Source organism: Rousettus aegyptiacus, unplaced genomic scaffold (assembly GCF_014176215.1).
Source record: "Rousettus aegyptiacus isolate mRouAeg1 unplaced genomic scaffold, mRouAeg1.p scaffold_m13_p_18, whole genome shotgun sequence".
In the NCBI taxonomy this organism is placed as follows: Eukaryota; Metazoa; Chordata; class Mammalia; order Chiroptera; family Pteropodidae; genus Rousettus; species Rousettus aegyptiacus.
In genome coordinates this window covers 5,054,432-5,075,541 of record NW_023416293.1, presented here as the reverse complement: position 1 = coordinate 5,075,541, position 21,110 = coordinate 5,054,432, and the positions used below count along the sequence as shown (strand labels likewise).

The 21,110-nt window shown below is 45.3% G+C and overlaps 1 protein-coding gene and 1 pseudogene across 5 annotated transcripts in view; one reads left to right on the top strand and one right to left on the bottom strand.

Annotated features, from left to right (window-relative positions):
- Nucleotides 1-3,119: 3,119 nt before the first annotated feature.
- The window catches only part of NVL (nuclear VCP like), a 68,394-nt gene continuing 50,403 nt past the window's right edge, over nucleotides 3,120-21,110 (bottom strand). For 3 of the 5 annotated variants that reach the window (XM_036235402.1, XM_036235405.1, XM_036235406.1), the window contains 2 exons: nucleotides 13,049-13,767; nucleotides 7,820-12,485 (listed from right to left, as the gene is read on the bottom strand). In XM_036235402.1, the coding sequence (XP_036091295.1) occupies nucleotides 13,723-13,767 (45 nt within the window). In that variant the 3' untranslated portion in view covers nucleotides 7,820-12,485; nucleotides 13,049-13,722. Of the gene's footprint in view, nucleotides 6,407-7,819; nucleotides 12,486-13,048; nucleotides 13,768-21,110 lie in introns of those variants that run through there. The other 2 variants (XM_036235403.1, XM_036235404.1) reach the window with 2 other exon arrangements.
- On the top strand, nucleotides 7,424-7,542 carry LOC118613463 (annotated as a pseudogene).

Below are 21,110 nucleotides of genomic sequence, written 5' to 3'. Positions count from 1 at the left end.
CCCAAAGGATTGCCCCCTTCCTGATCCTGCTGCCTGGGGAAATCCTTCCTGTCTTTGAATTTCTGCTTAAAAAAATAAAACAAAACAAAACATTGTTTTAAAGTTTCGAGCAATAACAGAACCAACTTGACAATTCTGATATACCATTCAGTCCCTAAAAAAGCATCTGGGAATCAGTCCCATGGATTTAGCATTGGATCTTAACAGACTGTGCTCTCCCCAACCCAGCCCTCCAGGCCCTTACCTGTGGAGCGCCCGCAGGCAAATGTTGAAACAGCTGGACTCTCCAGTCAGCTCAGCCCTCGGAATGCCTGGACTTAGTGGGTTCCCACTTCCTGCAGTCTGCTGTTTCTGGCTACCTTACCGCCACTCGCCTGGATGGAGGTTCCAGCCTCCGAGCAGGTCTTCTAGAAATCCGGGCAGTAGGAAGGCTGGACCCCAGGGCCTTCAAAGCACAGGGCGGGGGCCTGAGAAGTCATTTGCTGGCTTTGCTGTGAGTTTTCCCTTCTGCCCAGATTTCCCTTGTCCCCATTTCCGGTCTGGCGACCTGCTCCTTTGAGGCTCACACCAGCCTACAGTGACCCATACCTTAACCCAGGGAGTCAAGTGCCACCTTTTTGGACTCCTCGTTCATGGCCTCGCATACTATTTCTGAAATGTACACTCCGTTTACCCCTCTGAAGTTATAACTGCTTAAGAAAGATCTTCCTGGATTCCCCAAAGGTGGCAGGCTCAGTGCTTGACTTGACTTGAGTGCTTAATAGAGACGAACAGAGATTTCTTAAACTTGAGAAGCTTTTCATTTTAAACAGAAGTAAAGAAAAAGATGGAGGGTATTTGGATAACCTCTAAGTAAGTGTGGTACACTGAAAACAGTGCGCATGAGCCCTGTACCAAGGTTTTTACATGCATTATCTTAATTCTCGACACTTTCGTGATGTAGATAGGACTATCAATATCTTCATTTTGTAGATGACAAGACTCAGGCTTAAAGTAACTGGCCCACGGTCACACTTAAGTTGCAGAGACAGAATCTGATGTTCAGACTGTGACTCCAGAACCAAGACTTGAACGTGCTGTGACCTGGCTGGTGTAATGAGCCTGGTCCTGGGACAGGGTCGGGAAGAAAACACCCTGATGTAATCCTGTTACCAAACGTGTTCATTCCACTGTCTCGCTGACCACCTCCTGCGTGCCAGCAGTTCTGGCTAACTCTTGGGGCGGTGTTTGACTTTTAACAATCCAACTTTTAAAAGGAAAAAATAAACTTCAGCTTTTTATTCATCACGTCACCGAAAGAGGTTTAGTCAAAAAGACCAAAGCCCTGCTGTCAAGATTGCACCCTCGGATTCTCCTTTGCTTCCTCCGCAGGGGCAGCAATGGTGGAAGGGGCGGGGCCGCCAGCCCCTGCGTTGCGGGTGAGGGCCAGGGTCTCTACACCTTCATACTGTTGCTTTCATCTGGGTATTGACATTACAACTGTTGTGACTCTTACCTCATCATTATGCAGGACTAGGGACGGGCCATGGAATGGGTGAGTGATGGGTGGGCCACTGCCAGGCGGTGTGAGGGCCTCACCCCAGGAAGGCCTTAGCTCCCTCAGAAGGACCGAGTGCCTAAGCAGAAGCGGAGGAAAGGGCCAATCTAAAATTCTAATATAAAACATTAATGTTTAAATCAATTGTCAGATTTCATTTATTTATTCACTGGTTCCATAGGCACTTTGCCAGGCATTGCATTAGGCAATGAGGACGCAAAGACAAAACATCCCAAATTAATGAGCTGATGCTCTACTGCTGAGAGGGGAGCAGAATTGGAGTTCGGTGACAAAGGACTCAATGCCTAAAACAGGAGAGTCATTTAGTGGAGGGCACACGGTGGCCATTGTTGATCAAGTGTCAGAACTCCGCCAGACTGTACCCACAGACTATGTTTTTAACCTGTGTTGGTGTGAGGGAGGTGTCAGCTCCCACACTTTAGCTGAAGAAATGGAGAGATTTTGCAGAGATTATCCTGAGGGCACACACTGTGAGCCAACAGCCAGGGCCTGGACCCGGGTCTGTGACAGCCGAGGCTGCTCCCAGCCGCCCTGCCCTGCTGACTTGGAAGGTCTTTGTTCGGACAAGGTAATGCATTGTTCCTTGTCTTGCTGGGAAAGGCTTCCGGAGGCCTTCTGAAAGAAATCGGGATGGTCTGATGACCTAAGGCTGGGGAGTCCCTGAAAAAAGATTCCCTTGGGAACACGAGAGCACTAAACTCCTAAGACCCTCTCGGAATATTCGGTTCCGAGACGGGACAAGGATGAGTGTGGCACCTGGCAAAGGAGACAAACGGCTGTGGCAACACCCGGAGTGCTAAGGGGAAAAGGGCAGGATTTGGCAAGAGAGGGGGATGCAGGTCCGATCACGCCGCAGGTACTTTTTGGTTGGAAAATTAATGACAAGATAGAGGAAAATGAAGAAGAATGGGGAGACGTCACCTGGAAAAGGACAGTTTTGATTTTTGCCAAGTTGAGACTGAACTGGCAGGTGGCTAAGGAAGCTAAGAACTGGACCCACCAGAGGGGAATCTTTCAGACTCTGACAAGGAAATCCATTGCAGCCATGCAGAAGGGAGTTGCTGTCACGGCACGTGTAAATTGGCACACAAGACCAGAGCGAGGGGTTAAGGACAGTGTCCTAGGGGGTACGCTCTAACCTGGCTGCGTGGAGGAACATGAATAGACAGTACCCCTTTTTGGATCTGGGGTGCATACCAGAATTTTCTTCTCAAGGCAGAACCCAAATCTTCCTTATAGAGTCAAGACTGGATTGCGCGTTCGTGGACACACATAGCCCAGTATCTGTAACCGACAAGAAAGGAAGAGAATAAAAGCTTTGAGGAAAAGGCCTGGAGGAACTGGACGGTCCTCCACGCTGGGTTCTACCCACAGATCAGCAGCTGGCTGATTCACAGGGGTTTCTATAATCCCCCTGCCCGGGTCGGTTATCAAAGGCCGCTGACCTCGGGCCGGGTCAGTAAGGCCCGGAGCAACCTTTCATTTGCCTAAAAGGGAAAAGACAATCTCTTGTCCAGTTAATGGTTTAAGCCTCAAATTTTCCTCCCATTTAGTAGCTGAGTTTTTTTGTTTTATTTTATTTTATTATTTTATTTTTTGCACAAGGGGGTGTCTCATTCCCTCCACCAGATGGAGGGGATGGGGGCAGAGGAAACAGCTAAACTAAAATTTCAGAAACCTCCTTAGTCCTTTGGGAACCGAGCTGGTTATTAGCATCTAGCATTCCTAATTCTCTCCCTTCATAGTGAGAGATTTCTCCAACTGTGTGTGAGATGCCACCGCTGAGCGCTCAGGTGGGAGCCCCCTGGGCGCCACGTGGACGCTGGCCCAGGTGGGCTTGGGCGGCTTCCTGCATTCCTGATCCCTGGGCTGACTCCTTTCGTAAAGGATCAGAGACAAGTGCGAACATGTATTAGGAGAATGACTGTCGTACGTCAATTTAGCATCATTACCTTCTTTGAAATTGCACAATGTAAAGTAGGTCATCTTCACCTCATTTAAAAGAGGAGCAAACCGAGAATCGAAGTTAGGTAAGCTGCCTCAGGTTGGCCAGCTTCATCTCTGAAGAGCGGCGGAACCAGAGCCCAGGTTTTAACTAGTTTCGCTGTAAGCCCAAGCCCTTGCCACCCCGCGTGACGGCTCCCGTCGGTCCCCTAGCCCCGGAGAGTCTGTTTTTTCGTGTGTGAAGTGAGGGTGTCGGGCTACAGTGCCCTCCAGACAGACTCCAAGAGTGTCCACCTCCAGCTCAGGCTCACAGCCGCGCTCCCAAAGACAGATGTTGCTCCAGCCCCGCAGGGTCCCGGCCACCTTGAGGGTGACACTGGTCGTGCGAGTGTGCTGAGTAAATCAACAACGCAGGCGGGGGGGGGGGGAGGAAGAACGTTAATCTGCACCCCAGAAGTCCACGCTAAGCCAAACGATTCCCTGCGGCCGAAGAACAACATGCACCCGTGAGCCTCCTGGTCCCAGGGCCTCTGACCCGGGGGAGTGTCTGTGCCGTAGCCTGCCACGCGCCGGCTCTGGGCTAGTCTCTTCCTGTGCAGTTGTTAATCCTCACACTGGTAGCATCCTTGTTTTGTAGCCAAGGAAACGAACGAAGAGGAAACAATGAGGAACTCGGCAGACGTCACGGTCAGAACGCCCGCCCAGTGTCTACATTCGAAGTCCACGGCCTCCCTGCCGCCACCCCCAGGGACGCTGGCCCCCGACAGGGTGGGAGGGGGCACTGGGCAGTGCCGCCGTGAGCTCCTCAAGCTGCTTCTGCATTGGACCAGTGCACAGAGCGCGCCAGGGGACGTCAGGACAGAAAGGAGCCTGTGGCCTGGGGCTCACGTTTGTAACCTGGCGTTTTTAAGAACTGGCTCAGAAACATGTGGCTTTCCTGGTGAGGCCGCTCTGCCAAGCTCAGTTTAGATCATCCGGTTGCCATTCTAGGACAAGCAGACGCAAGCCGGGCCCAGTTTGCCCACAAGAAAGGAGGGTGGACCCCTGGAGGTGGGGCGCTCCTGAGCCCCTCAAACGCCGACCAGGGGGAGGGCCAGCGATTATTTAAGAAGCCTCTGCTGTAAACCCAGTCGGCAGGGCACTGGCCCATGAGGGGAGCCCTGAGGAGTGAGACCAGCACTAGAGGAAGCCGTGGCCAGGAGCAAAGGAACTAACTCCTCGAAGCCGGTTTCCTTATCTGTCCATCTGCCTCCCAGGGCTGCTGGGGCGGTGGGGTGTGTGGAGATCACACGTGAAAGGCACTGTCGCCACCTGGGTTGGGGTGTCCATGGTTACCAGAACCTTAAGCTGCTGGATTCCCTCATTTGGGCCAAAGGATGTGTCACAAAACCAAAAGGATATGTCACAATTGTCCCAACCATAGCAGTTCATGCTAGCTACCCAAACAGTTGTCTGTTTTTTAAAGAAAATTTTAAAATTATAGTGAAAAACACAAAACATGAACTTTATCGTCATGACTGTAAGTGTGCATGGTTCAGTGCTGTTCAACACACGCACAGTGTTGCACGACCAAGCGCCAGAAACTTTTCATCTTTGCACAGCTGAGTCTGCACCCCACTTCCGCCTGCCTCCCAGGCCTGGCAACCAGCCTACTTTGTTTCTATGACTTTGACCTGTTTCTTTTTTTTAAATCAGCAAAACTCTTAACTTTGTACATCAACGCACACAACAAACATTCCATAGAAGGCTGTTCTCGCTAGAGAAGCAGAGGCAGGTTTAGTCAGAGGGGGCCACACCCTCCCCGGCCGGAGGATGGGGCAATTTTTGGCACCCTGATTCCCTCTGCACTCACGGCTAGAGAGACCCAGTGGGACAGTCGCTCAGCCTGTGGATGGGGCTGGCGTTTGTCTCCCAGGGCCACACACTGTCGCCCAAGCTCCTGGGCCTGTGGTCTGGTGGGCCAAGCTGTGCTTCGGTCATCAGCCCAGCACGAGAGATGCTGAAGCTGACCCTGGTACCCGACATGTCTCTGCACTTAGTGCAGCTCATGCTGAGACGATCTGGTTCTCCAACTGCCCGATTTGAATAGATGCTTGTTGTAGGGCTGGACTAGCTGCATGAAACTGGGTGTTCAAAATTCAGCCTGTGAGCGTGTGTGTGAGCGTGTGGACGTGTCAGGCAGTGAGGCAGGGACAGGGCTGTGGGCGAGTGAAATGGGAAGAGGAAGGAGAGGCGTCTCCTCTCTCCCCGCACCTTAACCTTCCACACGACTCGCATACGTGTGTCAACACACACACACACACACACACACACACACACACACGCAGGATTTTCAGGCCCTATGTGTTCTGGCTTCTGTTTACTCCCCCCCTGCCATTTGTCATGGCTCCCTACTCACTCGCTGGGGTTCGGCCACCATGGGCTTCTTTCTGTCCCAGACACAAGGGAAGCGACGTTAACATTTGATCAGGGGCAAACGTCACCCCAAACCGTCTGACTGGAGGAAAACTCAGAGGCAGGTGTTCAAAGGATGTTAGCAGAGGCGGTCCTGCAGAAGGGGCTGTGGATGGCTCGTCCGCCTTTTTGCGACCTCTCTCTGAATTTCTACGAATTCCTTTAGCAGCAGGAAAATAAACGGAACGAAATCATCCGCAAGTGTGTTGACACGCTGCCCTCCCACGCCTGCCGGTCACTGCACACGTCTCCCCTTACTGTGCTCACCCGCAGCCGGTGCTCCAGGCCGCTCTGCCGTGACTATACCCGGAGCGTTCACCCCTGGACCTTGACACTTCTCATAACTGTTCTCTGTTATCCTGAAGTAGGGATTTTCGGTGTGAGGCTTGCCCAACTCTGCTCCTTCGCTGTGGGTAGGTTCCTCCTACTTAACACGGTCACTTTCTTCATCTGTGAACCAAGGGTAATAGCCTCGCTCGCCTCCCAGGTTACTGTGAAACCGAAGGAGTCCACGTGTGCGAGGGCAGGTGGATCACACCTGGAAATGCCCTGTGGCGATGAGCTCAGCCTCATGGTGGTGATCCGTGAGACCATCAGGGCCACGGGCGCTCTGACCGCTCTGCGCACTGCACCCCACTCCCACAGAGAGGTCCGGGGACACCCATTCCTCAGATGGAGCTGGGACAGGTGCGACGAAGCAACACTCTGCCCTGGGGAGGCTTCGCATAGAGCGAGGAGGACGGACGTGTCATTACAAGACCATCTATCTACCCTGGCCTCGTAGGAGGCCCGAAATTGCGTTAGGAGCTGCTTGCTTATCAACAGGAAGAGGCCGGCCAGGATTCATTATTTCTCATACAGTTCCCGGCACCCCGCCCTCGCGTAATGAGCAGAAGTCACCCCACTATCCCCACTGCCCGGCACGTTCTCCTCCCAAACTCTGCAGGTTCACTCTCACCTCCTTTCCTGACTTGTCCATGCAAAACCACCACCCACCCGCGGACCCACACACTGGGCGTTCCCCAGCCCTCACCCTTTTTCTTTACATGGCATTTATCAATTGCGATATTTGACGTGTGTATGTATTCATAAGCACACAAGTATTTGGATTTATTGACTCACCTCCCCTCCCCTCCACCATCCCCAGGACTTTGGTTTTGCTGAGAGCTGTATTTCCAGCAAGTAGCACTAAACATGGCTCACAGCTGCCAGTCAATAAATATTTGCTGAACAAATTAATAAAATCTCTCCTCTCACACTACTGCCTTTCAGTTTCTAATTTCAAGTTATAAGTGGACTATGGACTGCAAGTTACCATATCGATTGTGTCCTGATGCCGATTTAAAAATCATTAGACTCACCTTAACATTAACTTGGCTTAGTCTTAATCTGCTATCTGAACCTGTCACCTGCCCCAAATGAAACTCATACAGAATCCCTCAAGATTTGAGACCTAAAGTAATTCCAGGCTACGGCCATGCCATCCTGAACAAGCCCAATCCTGTCTGATCTCAGAGACTAAGCGGGGTTGGGCCTGCTTAGTACTTGGATGGGAGACCACCTAGGAAAACCAGGTGCTGTAGGTGTTAAAAAATAATAATAATAAGGGATTGTAAACTGACAAGGTCCTTGCAACCTGTGAGGTCAACCAAGAGTTGCCTTGCCTGAAAAAAAAAAAAAGAGTAATTCCAAAAGGTTTTTTTTTTTTTTTCTCCCCAGCTTTATTACGGCGGTAAGAAGGGCTCCTGGCATTTGTCCCTGCCCTCTTTGCTGCTAATCACACAAATGTCCTTGCCTAGCTCCATTGGTACTACTTCTGAACTTCCAAATGCCTCTCTCCAGCTCAGAAGCAGCAGGTCGAGGAAAAAAAAAAAAAAAAAAAGCTCCGGTAAGGTCCACAGGGGTCAATTGTCATTTTAATGTGTTAACTCATCAAACGGTCAGCTGGTTAAACTTGGTTGTGGGGGGAATGAAAAGCAGGAGGGATGGATAGCGTAGAGACAGAAAGCACTGTTTCGTTTCTTATGTGACACACTCTCGACACAGATTTCATCCCGAGAAAGAGGCAGGCACCAGCGCCCGCGCGCTGGAAGGAAAGCCCACTTCTCGGCGAGTCAGGCCTGGCAGGGGGCCAGCGCCCGCAGCTCTGGCTTTTGCTTTCTGCTTGACTGAGGCTTTCCCCAGTCACAGAAAATTATCTTGATAATTCAGAGTCTAATCACTTCGACCTCAGCCAATGATTTCAGTTCAAAGCTGTTTTTCCCAAAAGTCACCCCCAACTCCTTAAAAATGGTTTTATGGTGAAATATGTCATAAATTCAGAAAGGAGTCTAAGCTATCTATGTATAGTTTGAGGGATCATAATAGAAACAGAATAAGAGGGCGAAACAGGAGGTGTCAGTCAAAAGTACAAAGTCTCATTATACAAGGTCACTCTGGACAGCACCCTGCCTGCAGCTACCGCCACCGCGTCGTGGTCAGCTGACCCTCGATGAGGGGGTGAGGGGCAGCGACCCCTGACACAGTTGAAAATCCACATATGACTTTTGCTTCTCCAAAAACTTCACTATTAATAGCTACTGCTGACCGAGAACCTAAACAGTTAACACATATTTTGTCTATGTGATATACACTATATTCTTATAATACAGTGTAAAAATATAGTATTAAAGATAGTATTAAAAGTCAGCTAGAGAAAAAAAATGTTCTTAGAAAATCATAAGGAAAAAATGTATTGACAGAACAATCCCTGTATAAGTTCAAACTCACGTTGTTCAAGGGTCAGCTGTATTTAGACGTTTGCTAAGAGGGTAGATCTATGTCAAGTGTTCTCGTTACGAACACAAAAAATTGAGAAGGCAGGAGGAAACGTCTCCAAATTCATCAAGTTGTATACATTAAGTACAGCTTTTGGTGTGCCACCCCTACCTCAATAAAGTGTCACAAAAAAGAAAGCAGCAGAACCAGTACCACGGAGGACCCCAGGGCCGCCTCCCCGCGGAGCCCCCTTGCTCCTCAGAGGTAACCACTACTCTGACTTCTATTGGTCACTCCCTTGCATTTCTTCTCAACTGTCTTACCTACGTGTGGATCTCTAAAAAATAAAAAAGCTATTGCTTCATCCTGAAAAGCTGAGCAGCAAGTCCAAACCTCACTTTGCAGAGCAAGGTTGACAATGCCATTAGACGCACACCTCCCCAGGGCAGCCTGGGCAGGGAGCGTCTGGCTTCAGCTTCCCTGAGTCTTCTCTGGGCCCCCTCTGAAGGCATGTAGCACCGTGTGAACAAGGTGCTACTTGTCTAGCAGAAACATGGTCAAAAGGAAGTGGGCCTCTCTGTCTTTTCCGCCTCCAGATTCACCCTGGCTGTTAGGGTTGAAGCAGACATGTCTGAGGTGAGATCAGCATCCCCAGGTACTCTGGGGAGAAAGGTGTTCACCTCTTCTGTGAACGGACAGAACCGGCCCAGTACAGATAAGAAGTGGGCCAAGCACACCTTGAACCTTCCATGTTCAAAAGCTTGCAAGGCAGTCAGTTGCCATGCAACTATAACCCTTAACTTGTGTATTTTCTGAGTCATTGCTGCAGTCTGGATTGGCTGCCCTCTTGGTCTGGGGCAAGCTGTCTTCCCGGAGAGCTCCAGTATCCTCCCTCCTGGTGGTGGGGGGGGCCCTCTATCCCCTCTATCCTACGTCTTCCATTTCTCCCGAAGTTTATCTTCCCTTATTTTGGTGAAGCACATCCTCTGACAGTTTTTTCAGAAAGGGTGAAAGAGTTAAAAATGGACAAGACTGCTTGCAGACAATTGGCGGGCTCCAGCTGCCCCAGACCCACCCCTCTTCTCTGAGGGCCTCCTGGAAGACACCCCACCATCTGGGATATTCTGATCTGGACTCAGAAAGTGTCAAAGTGGACAGTCCCAGAAAACTAGGAGGGTCAAGAATTGAGCCTGGAAGAACCTCGGCTAGCCCTGGTGCCCTCAGAAAGCCCTTCGGAAGAGGTAAACAGAAATGCCTGAGGCCCTGGGTGCAGGCACAGATAAGGGGGTGCGTGTCTAATGCTGATGCAACCAGAATTTTAAGGCTCAGAACCTGGACTTTAGTCCTGGGTGATGGAGCTCCCATTGTAATGTTTTAGCTCTATAGGGTAGAGCAAGTTGTTTTGGGTGCTAAGGAGACTGGGCGTGCAAGAGACAGCGTGTCCACAGCTCTGCTCTTCCCTCTCCAGGAGCTGACTAGAGATGCCTGTTTTTCACAGCTTCAGAATTTACCAACTGGCTACTGTGGAGAGGTTTCTAATTGCTTGAATCCAACTAAATGAAATGTTATCCACGGCTTAGTAAAGAGTATTCTCACTCTAAGTCGCACTAGTTAATGAAGGCAAGTGTTTTAGTAGTTCCTAAGGGGACATGACACAGAAGTCCACTTCCTGCCACAGAAGCTGGGAGGATGTGGGAGAAGGTCCAAGGCTTTGGAGTTAAGACAGTCCTGAGTTTGAATTCCCAGATGCCACATATGACTTGTGGCCAAGGGTCAGTTGCTTAACTTCCCTGAGCCTCAGTTTTCTCAAATATAAAACGAATATGCTCCATGTCTCGGTTCTGACGTGTTAGTAAGACGTGTTTACACGTCCACCTCCTTCTTCCGCCATCCACGTCACCAGGCAACAATGACAAAGCCTGACATTTTATGTCAAAGCACGGATGTTCCAAACCTGTGTCATGCAAGGTGTGAAATTAAAATGTGCACAAATAATTTCATTTTTAATTAATGAATCTAAGCTGGACTACGAACTGAGTTTGGCAATAAAGGGTTCGAGAATCTGATCGTTACTTCAACGTCCGCATACTTAGGGAGCTGAGAATAATAAAAAGACAACTGAAAAAAGCGGACATGAAGTAGGTGCTCAAAAAGCGCTTGTTGAATTAATTAGCTTTTGAGTCCCTTTTTAAGTAGGTCTTCTGAATTTAAAAAACGTATTTCCTTATATACTACACAGTTCCCTGAACTATGCTATGTGCCTCTTCCGGTCTCTTCACTTCTAAAGTCCTCTGTTATCGTGAACCTCATCTAGCTTTCCGCGAAAATTCATGCCCATGAATCATCCGGGAGCCATAAAGAAGACCCATTGTCCACTGAGCAGGCTGGCCGCAGGTCAGCCCGAGTGGGAGAACAGGTTTTCCTGTCTGTGCAAAAGGAGAAGGTAATTAGTATTTCAGTTGTAATAAATATACATAATCTCCTCTTTAAAGCTTTTGTTCTAGAGAATGCTCGTGCAGGCCAGTTCATGGAAACAGTTTCCTTTGAAGGCCTCGTGCATGCTCAGGGGCTCCTCAGCTAGGGAGACGGGATTGCTCAGGGCGGACACCAGGTGCCAGAGGGAGCCTCACCTCCAAAGCTTCTGTCTCTCCTCAGGGCACTGTGAAATCCCTGCGGTAGATGCTTGGGGTGGAAACGTTACACCTCCATCCAGTGTCCCCCATGTTAACGTGCTCTGTGCCATAAGGCGATTCCGTTGTACAATTAAGAAGTTATTTTTTTCTTGGTATATGCCAAGAATCTACAGATGTCAAAATGAATCGGGATTCTGCCACCGAGGGGCTCAACCTCCTTCAACAGAGAGCTGAGCTAAGTAAGAGCCACAGTCCAGGTCAGCACGAAACACTCGTTGACAGAAAGCAAAGGGAGGGATCGAGCAAAGCTTCTCAGAAAGTGGCATTTCAAGGCCGGGAGCAGGCCCTGGGTGGGGGTGGGGGGTGGCGGAGGCAGGGGCGGCATTCCAGGAGCAAAGGCTGAAGGAATATGGCATTTCACTGGAATGGCAATAAATCCAGTCTGGGGGGAGGGGGCGGGACAGGTGCCAAAGGTGGGTTGACGGCAGGTTACAAAAGTCCACGTGTTATTAGACTGCTGAGCTTAGGCTACTGAAGAATGTTAAGCTGAGCGCTTTGGAAAGGCAAAGTGTTGGTTTTAGTGGGTAAGAAATTGGAACAGATTAACTAGGCTAATTTTATGAAAGGTGATGACGGCCCGAACTAGGTCAGTGCCCGTGAGAACGATGGAAGGGACATATGTCAGAAAGATTTCTACATAATCAGTGACTGACGAGGACTTTGAATCCCAGCCTGGGAGACGACAACTGTGGGAGGAGATCAAGCGTCAGCACAGACGGGCTCTGTTCTGAGTTTCTCCCTCCTGAGACTTCCTGTGGTCTCGGAAGACGGGAGGTCCTTGGCTGTAACATCACATGGGCTTTTTACCTGAGCACCTAAGAAGGTTCTTGTGAAGGAGCTTTGCGAGTCTCTCCCTCCGCCCGGGGCACGGATCACCTACCTGCCAGCGAGCACGGCAGAGCGCACCATCAGCACGCCGTCTGTGTGGACGGACGCTCCAGATCGTTTCGACGTTCCTTTCGTTCTTAATCATCGATCTCTAGCACGATCCAGATTTGCTTTTTCTTTTGGAGTTGCTTCCTCGGGATCCTACAGTACCTTCCTCTTCATGCCTCTCCCTGTTTGTACCCTGTGAACTCCTTGAAAAAAAGGACTCGTATTTACCTGATTTGCTTTGAGCTAGTATTACTTTCTCTATTTTATCAATGACACCTTAAAAGTAAAATAAAACTTTTTGTAGAGAGGTGGAGAAGTTTTGGAAGGAAAAAACTAGGTAACCAAACCCATCTACACATCCTCAGAACATCCTGTGAGCAGCGCTGTAAATGAGGAAAGAGATTAAACACGATGCAAATTAAACCCTAGGGACTCGTCAGAGGTACCCAGAGGCGAGCAGGAAGGGGCTCCCAGCTGGCCAAATGGGTAACACACTGAAAACAGTTAATACCGGGATGTGATGAGGAATGGGGTACTTACACTGTTTCCAAGTACCTCCCCACAAAATACATACGAATTACGAAGGAAAAGAGCTTGGTCTTATAGTGTAAACTTGGCACAACCACCTTAACCAAGTGACCTAAGTGAGTATCAGTAACAGGCACGTCGAAAACACATGCCTCTCGACAGAATGCAACGAGAACACAGCCTCGCTCCCTAATGTCCATCCCTAAGATGCGGGACATGAATCCCACTGAGGACACACCTCAGACTGATCCACGCTGAGGGCGTTCTGCAAGGTAACCGGCCTGCAATCTTCAAAAGTGGCAGAAGTCAAGAGAGAGGAGCCGTTCCGGACTGTAAGGAGATTACAGAGAAAAAGCAAGTAATTGCAATAGCTAATTCTAGCTGGATCCTTTTGTTGTAAAGGGCATTCCTAGGACAACTGGAGAAACTGGAATGGGAGCCTCAGGAGGCGCTGGCAGCGATGGCCACTGCCCGTTTCCTGATTCTGACGGCTGGTTACGCAGGGGAATATCCTGGTGTGCACAAAAAAGACGTGAAAACATCTGGGGGGTGACAGGGCAGCAGGTTGGCCATTTACTCTCAGGTATTCAAGGAAAAAAAGTTCTTTTACTGCAATGCAACTTTTCGATGATACAGTCAAGATTGTTTGAAAATAAACATTTATTTTAAAAAAGTATCAGTTACTTTATTTCAGCAGTTTAAATTTGTTTCTTTTTCTTCAAGATGAGTAGGATGTTTCCCCACAAGGCTGGCCAGATGGAAAGAAATGTTCAGATCTCATTCGGTCTCATTAATTTGAGAATAAAACGCTCACATGAGACCACATGGGTGTTAGGCTGAGAGTGGGCAGCTCGGCGCGCGTGGCTTCTGTGCCGGCTCGACGCAGTGACCCTCCGAGGCCTGCCGCTGAAGTCACCGGCTGAGGGACTGCCTCAGAGCTTCATACATCATTTGGTCCTGAGAAGAGGGGAGAAGACAGATATAGAGCTGGTCTCTATATGGACCGAATAGTGTCCTCCCCAATTCATATGCCGAAGTCCTGACCCCCAGGACCTCAGAGGGACTGTACTGGGAGACGGGGCCTTCAAAGGGGCAATTAAGTTGAAATGAAGTCATTAGGGTGGGCTCTGCCTCACCCTGACTGGTGTCTTCACAAGAAGAGGTGAGTAAGACGCAGACATGCACAGAGGGATGACCACGTTAAGACACAGAAAGAAGACAGTCATCTTCGAGGAGAGGCCCCAGAAGAAACGAACCCGGCCAACACCTGGCCCTGGGCCTCCGGCCTCCAGGATGCTGTTCGAGCCGCCCCGTCGGTGGCTCTCTGGACCGGCGGCCCGGCCAGACGACGCGGCGCGCGGCCCTCCCCTCCCCGCACCTCCGTTCCACACACTGCCCTCTCCAGGGAGTGCCTGTGACGCTCATAACTGTTGGCTAACGTCTGTCCCCAAATCCAGGTTAAAAAATTCTTATCTGATTAGGGAAGAAAACAGAATTCTAAAGTGCCGAGTCCAGGGGAATGAGAGGCAAAAGCAGAGGCTTATGCGGGATCCACACTCGTCAGAAGTGGCCAGAGCTCCCCGGCGACGCTGTCCTGCTGCGCACCCCGGGCCAACCCTGCAGCGGTCACTCTGACACCAGTCACTCCACTCCGAGGCGTTTATCCCAACGAAACACGCGCGGCATGCTGTCTTTTCTAGCGCTTTAATATCCTTTTTAAAAATCCAACTTTGTTATTCTTTTGGATAGATCAAATGTTTACAAGACTAAAAAATACATAGACAGTTCTATGAAAATGCATCTTTCATACTCAGCCCCTAATTATTGTATTATTCATTCTGCATTTATGGGCAAATACTACTATTCATTATTTTCCCCTCTTTTTAATATAAAAGGTAGCATATCGTACACATGATCCCTGCTTTTTTTCTTTACACAATATATTTAGGAGGTACTCTAGTCTTTTAGAGTAGTTACATCTGAATTCATCATATGATCATTCAGAGTTTCTATCTTCAGCTATTATTATACACAATGCTCCCTATAATAATTTTATATTGACATGTATTTCTGAAGATAAATCCATATGAAGGAATTTCTAGGTCAACTTTTGTTGTGATTATAATTTGGTCCCTCAAAAGGGCTGTACACATTGACACCTTGCTAGCTTTAAGTGAAAGCAACTGTTTTGACATTTCCTGGCCAACAGTGTGAAATCAAGTTTAGAGATTTCTGCCAACTAATAGGTAAAAAGTAGTATCTTAGTCTCTTTTCTTTTATTATCAGTAAGTTAAGAATTTTTCTATATGCTTACAAGCTCATTTCCTTTTCTGTGAAGGGTCTGTTCATATTTTTGTCCATTTCTCTATTAGGATGTTGGTCTTTTTCTTACCAATTTCTAGTCATTCTTTTATATCTAGAGATTAGCCCTTTGTAATGTGATCTGCAATTATTTTTCCTATTTGGTCACTTGTCCTTTGACAATTTTTTATAATGCAGAAATTCTTATTCTTATGTATCAGGTTCTTTAGTCTTTTCACTTATAGTTATTGGGTCTGTGTAAAGAGTAGAAAAGGAATTTCTATTTGATGTTATAGAAAAATCTCCCTATTTTTTTTCTAGTTCTTTTGTGGTATTAATTTTACATTTAAATATTTGATCCATTTGGAATTTACCCTGGGATACAGTATAAACTATGAATCAACTTTAATTTTTTGAGATACTCAGCTTCCCAGTTTTCCCAATATTAATCACCAAATAGTCCATCTTTCTGTCACTGGTATAGAGAATATTATACACTTTGTATTGTTTGTATAAATTATGTTTCTATTCAGGTCCATTCCTGAACTTTCTAATCTGTTCCATTTGTTTTTCAGTCAACTCATGTACCACTACCACAATGTTTTCATTATTGAGGCTTTTGAAAAATATATCAGTGTTTTTTTAGGCCCCACCCCCTAGATTGATCTTTTTACAGTTTTCCTGGCTGTTCCAGTTTGCTTATCTTTTTCTATATCAACTTTAGATCACCCCTAACTGGTCCCCCAAACAAAATAAGCAAAAATTAAAATACAAAACCGAAGAGCAGAGCCATTAAAATAATTTTAAACAATACCGAGTGCTCTTAGAACTAAAGTTGCTTCTTTGCCTACTAGCTTGGGGAAAGTCAAATGAAGGAGATCGTCTTGTACTGCCAAAAGGAACAACAAATAAGTCTGACCACAGCGATCTCTGATTTCTAGCCTGAACTAAGACTTGATGGAAGAGAGAGAGAGAGAAAGACCAGGGGTAATTTATAAACATTTAAAGAAACTCAAGCTAACCTCATGGAAATTAGCAGTGTTATGTTCTTTCATATGCATAATGTTTTTGACTTTTAAAAAGTGAGTTTACCACCTTTATATTTTATTCTGATGATAATCTTGTGACAGATAAAGGCAGATCAGATGTTATCTCTACCTAACAACTCAGAATATGGAAACAGAGAGAAAGGGCGAATTTTCCATTCAAGGAGAACCATTTCCTGGACTGCGCTCAAAGTTTACCCCTGGTTTGGAAGATGAATTAAAACAAACAAACAAAAAACCCACTTCTATACACTTATTTCATTGATTTTTCAAGTACCTATCAGTTTTTTTTCTTTTTTTTCATGCGAGGCAAGCCTTGGTTGACCTCACAGTTTGCAAGGACCTTGTCAGTTTATAGTTCCTTATTTTTCTATTTTTTACGCCTATAGCATTTGGTCTTCCTAGGTGGTCTCCCATCCAACTACTAACCAGGCCCAACCCTGCTTAGCTTCTGAGATCAGACAGGATTGGGCTTGTAAAGGGTAGCGTGGCCATAAACTCAGTTTTGAAGGTGAACATAAAATAGGTATTAGTGAAATGCTCAATTCTGAAACATGATAAAAGGATCTCTGTATGTCAGCATCATTGCTAAATAATAAATGCCTTGTTTGTAACTAGATTAAAGCAATTCCTTTTTTATAGTAAAATAACTTTTTAAATTATCAAACAGTATTTATCGTAGAACCATTAGAAAATAAAGAATAGCAGGAAAAAAAACCCCAAATTAATCCTTAGTTTCCAGAGATAACTACTGTTACTATTTTGGTATTCCAGACCTTTTAAATTATTATTTTTTAAATATTAATTTTTTTTGAATAGGTAATACATTCACATGGTTTAAAATTCAAATAGGATAAAAAGTCAACTTTCACACCTCTGTCTTCCAGTCATCCAGTTTCTCTCCCCCCACCTTATTAGTTTCCTAATTATTTTATGACGGACAGTAAAAATGCTAGACAAAGAAAGTGGTGTCTTTACCTTGATGTTATGGCTTATTTTTTTAAAGATCAAACAAAGTAATTATCAATTCAGTCATCTGGTTTATCTATTCGCGATTCATACTATGCCTATTTACAAAAGGGAACTATAACTTCTTATTGACTAGTTTCCAGAAATCAAATGTTTAAGGTTTAAAGATTTATGACTACCAAAGATATTAAAAAGAATACACTGGAATCAAGGAGCATCACTAAGACATACATGTAAGCCTTCCAAAGGGTGTTCCCAAAAGGATTAAAAAATTCTACAATGTCTGGAACCATAGGTTCAGATCTGTTTTTAATAGAATCCCTCACATTGCCTTTGTCATGCAGTTGACACCTTCTAATAGGCAAAAGGTACTTGCAAACCATTTTCTAGCATCAATGGAACTGGGTGACTAGGTTAACATGTACCTATGTGTACATCTATGGTGATGCTTACCATACAACTCTTAATTACTCAAAAGGTTAGGAACCATGTCTTATGTGATAAATCTTGGGAGTCTAGCACAGTGTCTGGCTTATGTACAGTAGGTCCATGACAAATGTTTTTGGATGGATAGAAGAATGGGATCTTAGGGTAACCCATTAACACACCAGGGGAATGGGGGACTCTGACTCAGAAGGGTTTTCTCTCATAAATGCCAATGTGATAGAAATAATCAGGCAAATGGATAAACCATATAATCCTGACCATGAAGAAAAGAGTCAAAGTGCTTTGGTCAGTGGGTTAATAAAAATGAACAAGCTAATAAATCAGGAGTGTTTCTATGGTGTGGCTTTAATATAGGAGGAAAGAAAAAAATATATAATTTATGTCTGAGTGAAGTTGTCTTCCTGATAGCGGGACAATGCCACAGCGGGCAGAGAGAAAAGGCTTTAACTTGAGACAAATACCTGGGAAAATAACCTCAAGATGTCAACATTTATTAATAGTTAAACCTAGCCTCAGGTCTCTGGTGAGCAGTTAATACTGAAAAAAACCAAACTAGCAAAATAAGTTATGCTCTACTGGTCTGTGAAGTGACATGTACTGGACAAGAGCATTTATTTTCACTGAAGTGAGAAAATAAAGAATAACACTATTGAGAAGAACATGTCTATAGTCTGAGAGGCAACTGGCAAAAAGAGCCTGACCTTATTTGTTGGGATATGTCACAAACTGCCAGCCTACTATGTCTTCTTCGAGCCACAAAAGCCTCTCACTAGAAATCAGGATGAGGCAGGGATCTTGGGATGAAGCCCAGGGGCTTCGTGCCAACAGGGGGAGTGGACGAGGGACACAGGCAGAGACTCGGAGAAGAATGTTACTCACTGCTCCCTCCTTCCACCCTCAACTGATGACTTTAGCACAGCTTCGAACTGTGAAAGACCAGAAAGAGAAACGGAACTAGAACCAGAAAAAAGGTAATGAGCCGCCAATAAAAATAATATACACTGGTTTCAAATTTACCTGCAAAAAGTAAGCTAAGGTGATAAAATGAAGATTTAATTTCTTAATTATCACAGCTGCAAAGATGAAAACGTGGCAAAATTGAGCAATGAGGTCAAACAGTTTTCAAAGTTTGCATGACGTATTCATAGCCATCTGTAATAAAATTAACATGGAAGCTCTTCAAAATTACGGCAAGCAAACAGAAACAAATATGCTTCTAGAAAACTGAAGTGATCTTTTGAGAGGTAAAAAAAGTAAGTGTGACAAATAAGGAGCTATCTAGTGAGTATATAAAAACCAAATGAATGTCTATATATTAGTATCAATTAGAAAACAAAATTTTAAAAAATTTACAAATAACATCAAAAAATAGAAATTGCCTAGAAATAAGTTTCATGACAGATGTGTAAGATCTGTACATAAAACATTTACTGGGAGAAATCAAATGGGTTTAATACATTTTTAAAAAATGAGTAACTTTATAAAAGAGAAAGTGAATGAATCTAAATAAATGGATATACTGAGTTCACGGATTGGAAAACTCAGTATTTTTAAGATGTCTGCTCTCCCAGCTGATCTACAGATTCAATGCAATCCCATTCAAAGTCCCAGCAGCCTTCTTTTGCAGAAATGATAAGTTGATCATAAATTTTATATGGAAATGCAAAGGGCCTAAAATAGACAAAGCAATTTTGAGAAAAGAAAAAACAATTTGGAGGACTTACACTACCTGTTTTCAAGACATGTATCTATAATAATCAAGCCAGTAGCAAAAAAGGTAGTGTGACGTAAAAATTTATATTTACATCAATGGAACAGAATGGAGTACAGAGATTCATGCATCTATGATCAACCGTTTTCCAAAAAGAGGTCATGGTAATTCAATGAGAGGACAGTCTTCTTAATATACAGGGCCAGAGTAACTAGATAGACGTATAGAAAAAAGTAATCATGACCCCTACCTCACATCAAATTCAAGTATTAATTTGAAATGGATCATAGACATTTATGTAAAAACTTAAACTATAAACCTCTAGAAAAAAAAGAAAACTTTTTGCGAATTTGGGATAGTCAAGATTTCATATGATAGAAGCACACAAACTATAAAAGAAAAAAATGATAAACTAGACTTCATCTAAATTAAAAACTCAATTTTCAAAAGATGGCTTTAGAAAATAAAAAAGAAACAACAGATTAGGAGCAAATATCCAGCACATGTATATCAGATAAAAGACCTCAATTCAGGATACAGTAAGAATTTGTGCAACTTAATGAAAGAAACAGCTCAATTTTTTAAGAGAAAAATATGCGGACACTTGATATCCAAATAACCAATAAGCATATGAAAATATGCTCAACATTTTAGTCACCAGGAAGTGCAAATTGAAACCGCAATGGGATACTAGTTCGCATCCAGTAGAATGGCTAAAAGCAAAAAACTGACAATACTTGAGTGTTGGTGAGAGAATGGAACAAAGAGGAACTCCTCATAAAATGCAAAATGAAACGGCCACCTGTAATATAGGCAGTTGCCTACAGAGTTAAACGTACGCCTACCACAGGAGCCGGCAATTCCTCTCCTGGTTATTTACTGAAGAGAAATAAAAACACATGTGTACATGTATGTACGTATGTGCATACACACTCCTCCCCTCCCCCGAGCACCTTTATCCATTAAAGCCCAGAACTGGACACGGCCAAGGTGCCCGCCAACAGGTGAGAGGCTAAGCACACTGTGGTAAACGCATGTAATGGAAAGCTACTCAGCAAGAGAAAGGGCCAGCCAACTGGAAAACACGATGTGGATGAATCTCGAAAACATTACGCTGAGCCAAAGCAGCCGGACACAAACGAGGGTATACTGCATGATTCCATTTATACCAAGTTCTAAAAAAAGTGAGAGGATGATGATGGAAGTCAGCTCAGTGGTTACCTGAGGGGCGTTCGTAAAGGGACCGATGACTACAAAAGCACATAGGGAACTTTCTGAGGTGATGAATATATTCTATGTATTGACTGTGGTGCTGGATACATTTATTAAAACTTATGAACTGTACTTGTGCATTAAAAAAAGTAAGGTTAGAGGATGGCAATGGCAAATATGGAGCTATGCCAATATGTCCTCATTCTTGAAAGGCCTGAAAACCAGGGCTGTTGGTAAGAAATAATTTCAAATTAAAAACAAAAATTTAAAGAATATAGATCTGGAAAGAAACATATCACTCTCGTTGATCAGAATGAAAAGTGTCAGTAAAATTAACTGTCAAACTATTTGTGGTTTAAATTAATAAGAGAGTGTTTTATTCAAAGATGTTCAATAAAATGAAAACATTTCCCTAGTATATAAAGATGCCTGACCAGTTGAGGTAGACTACTGTTTCTCCGAACATGGTGTAAAATGCAGTCTGGGTTAGACAGCCTCTCACTTTCCTCCAGCTGAATACAAAGGAAGTCATGTGCCTAAAAGTTACCACCACCAGCCAGAGTCCCTTAAGGGGTTATCTCAGTTAACCAAGAGTCAACTCACTCAGGACTTTA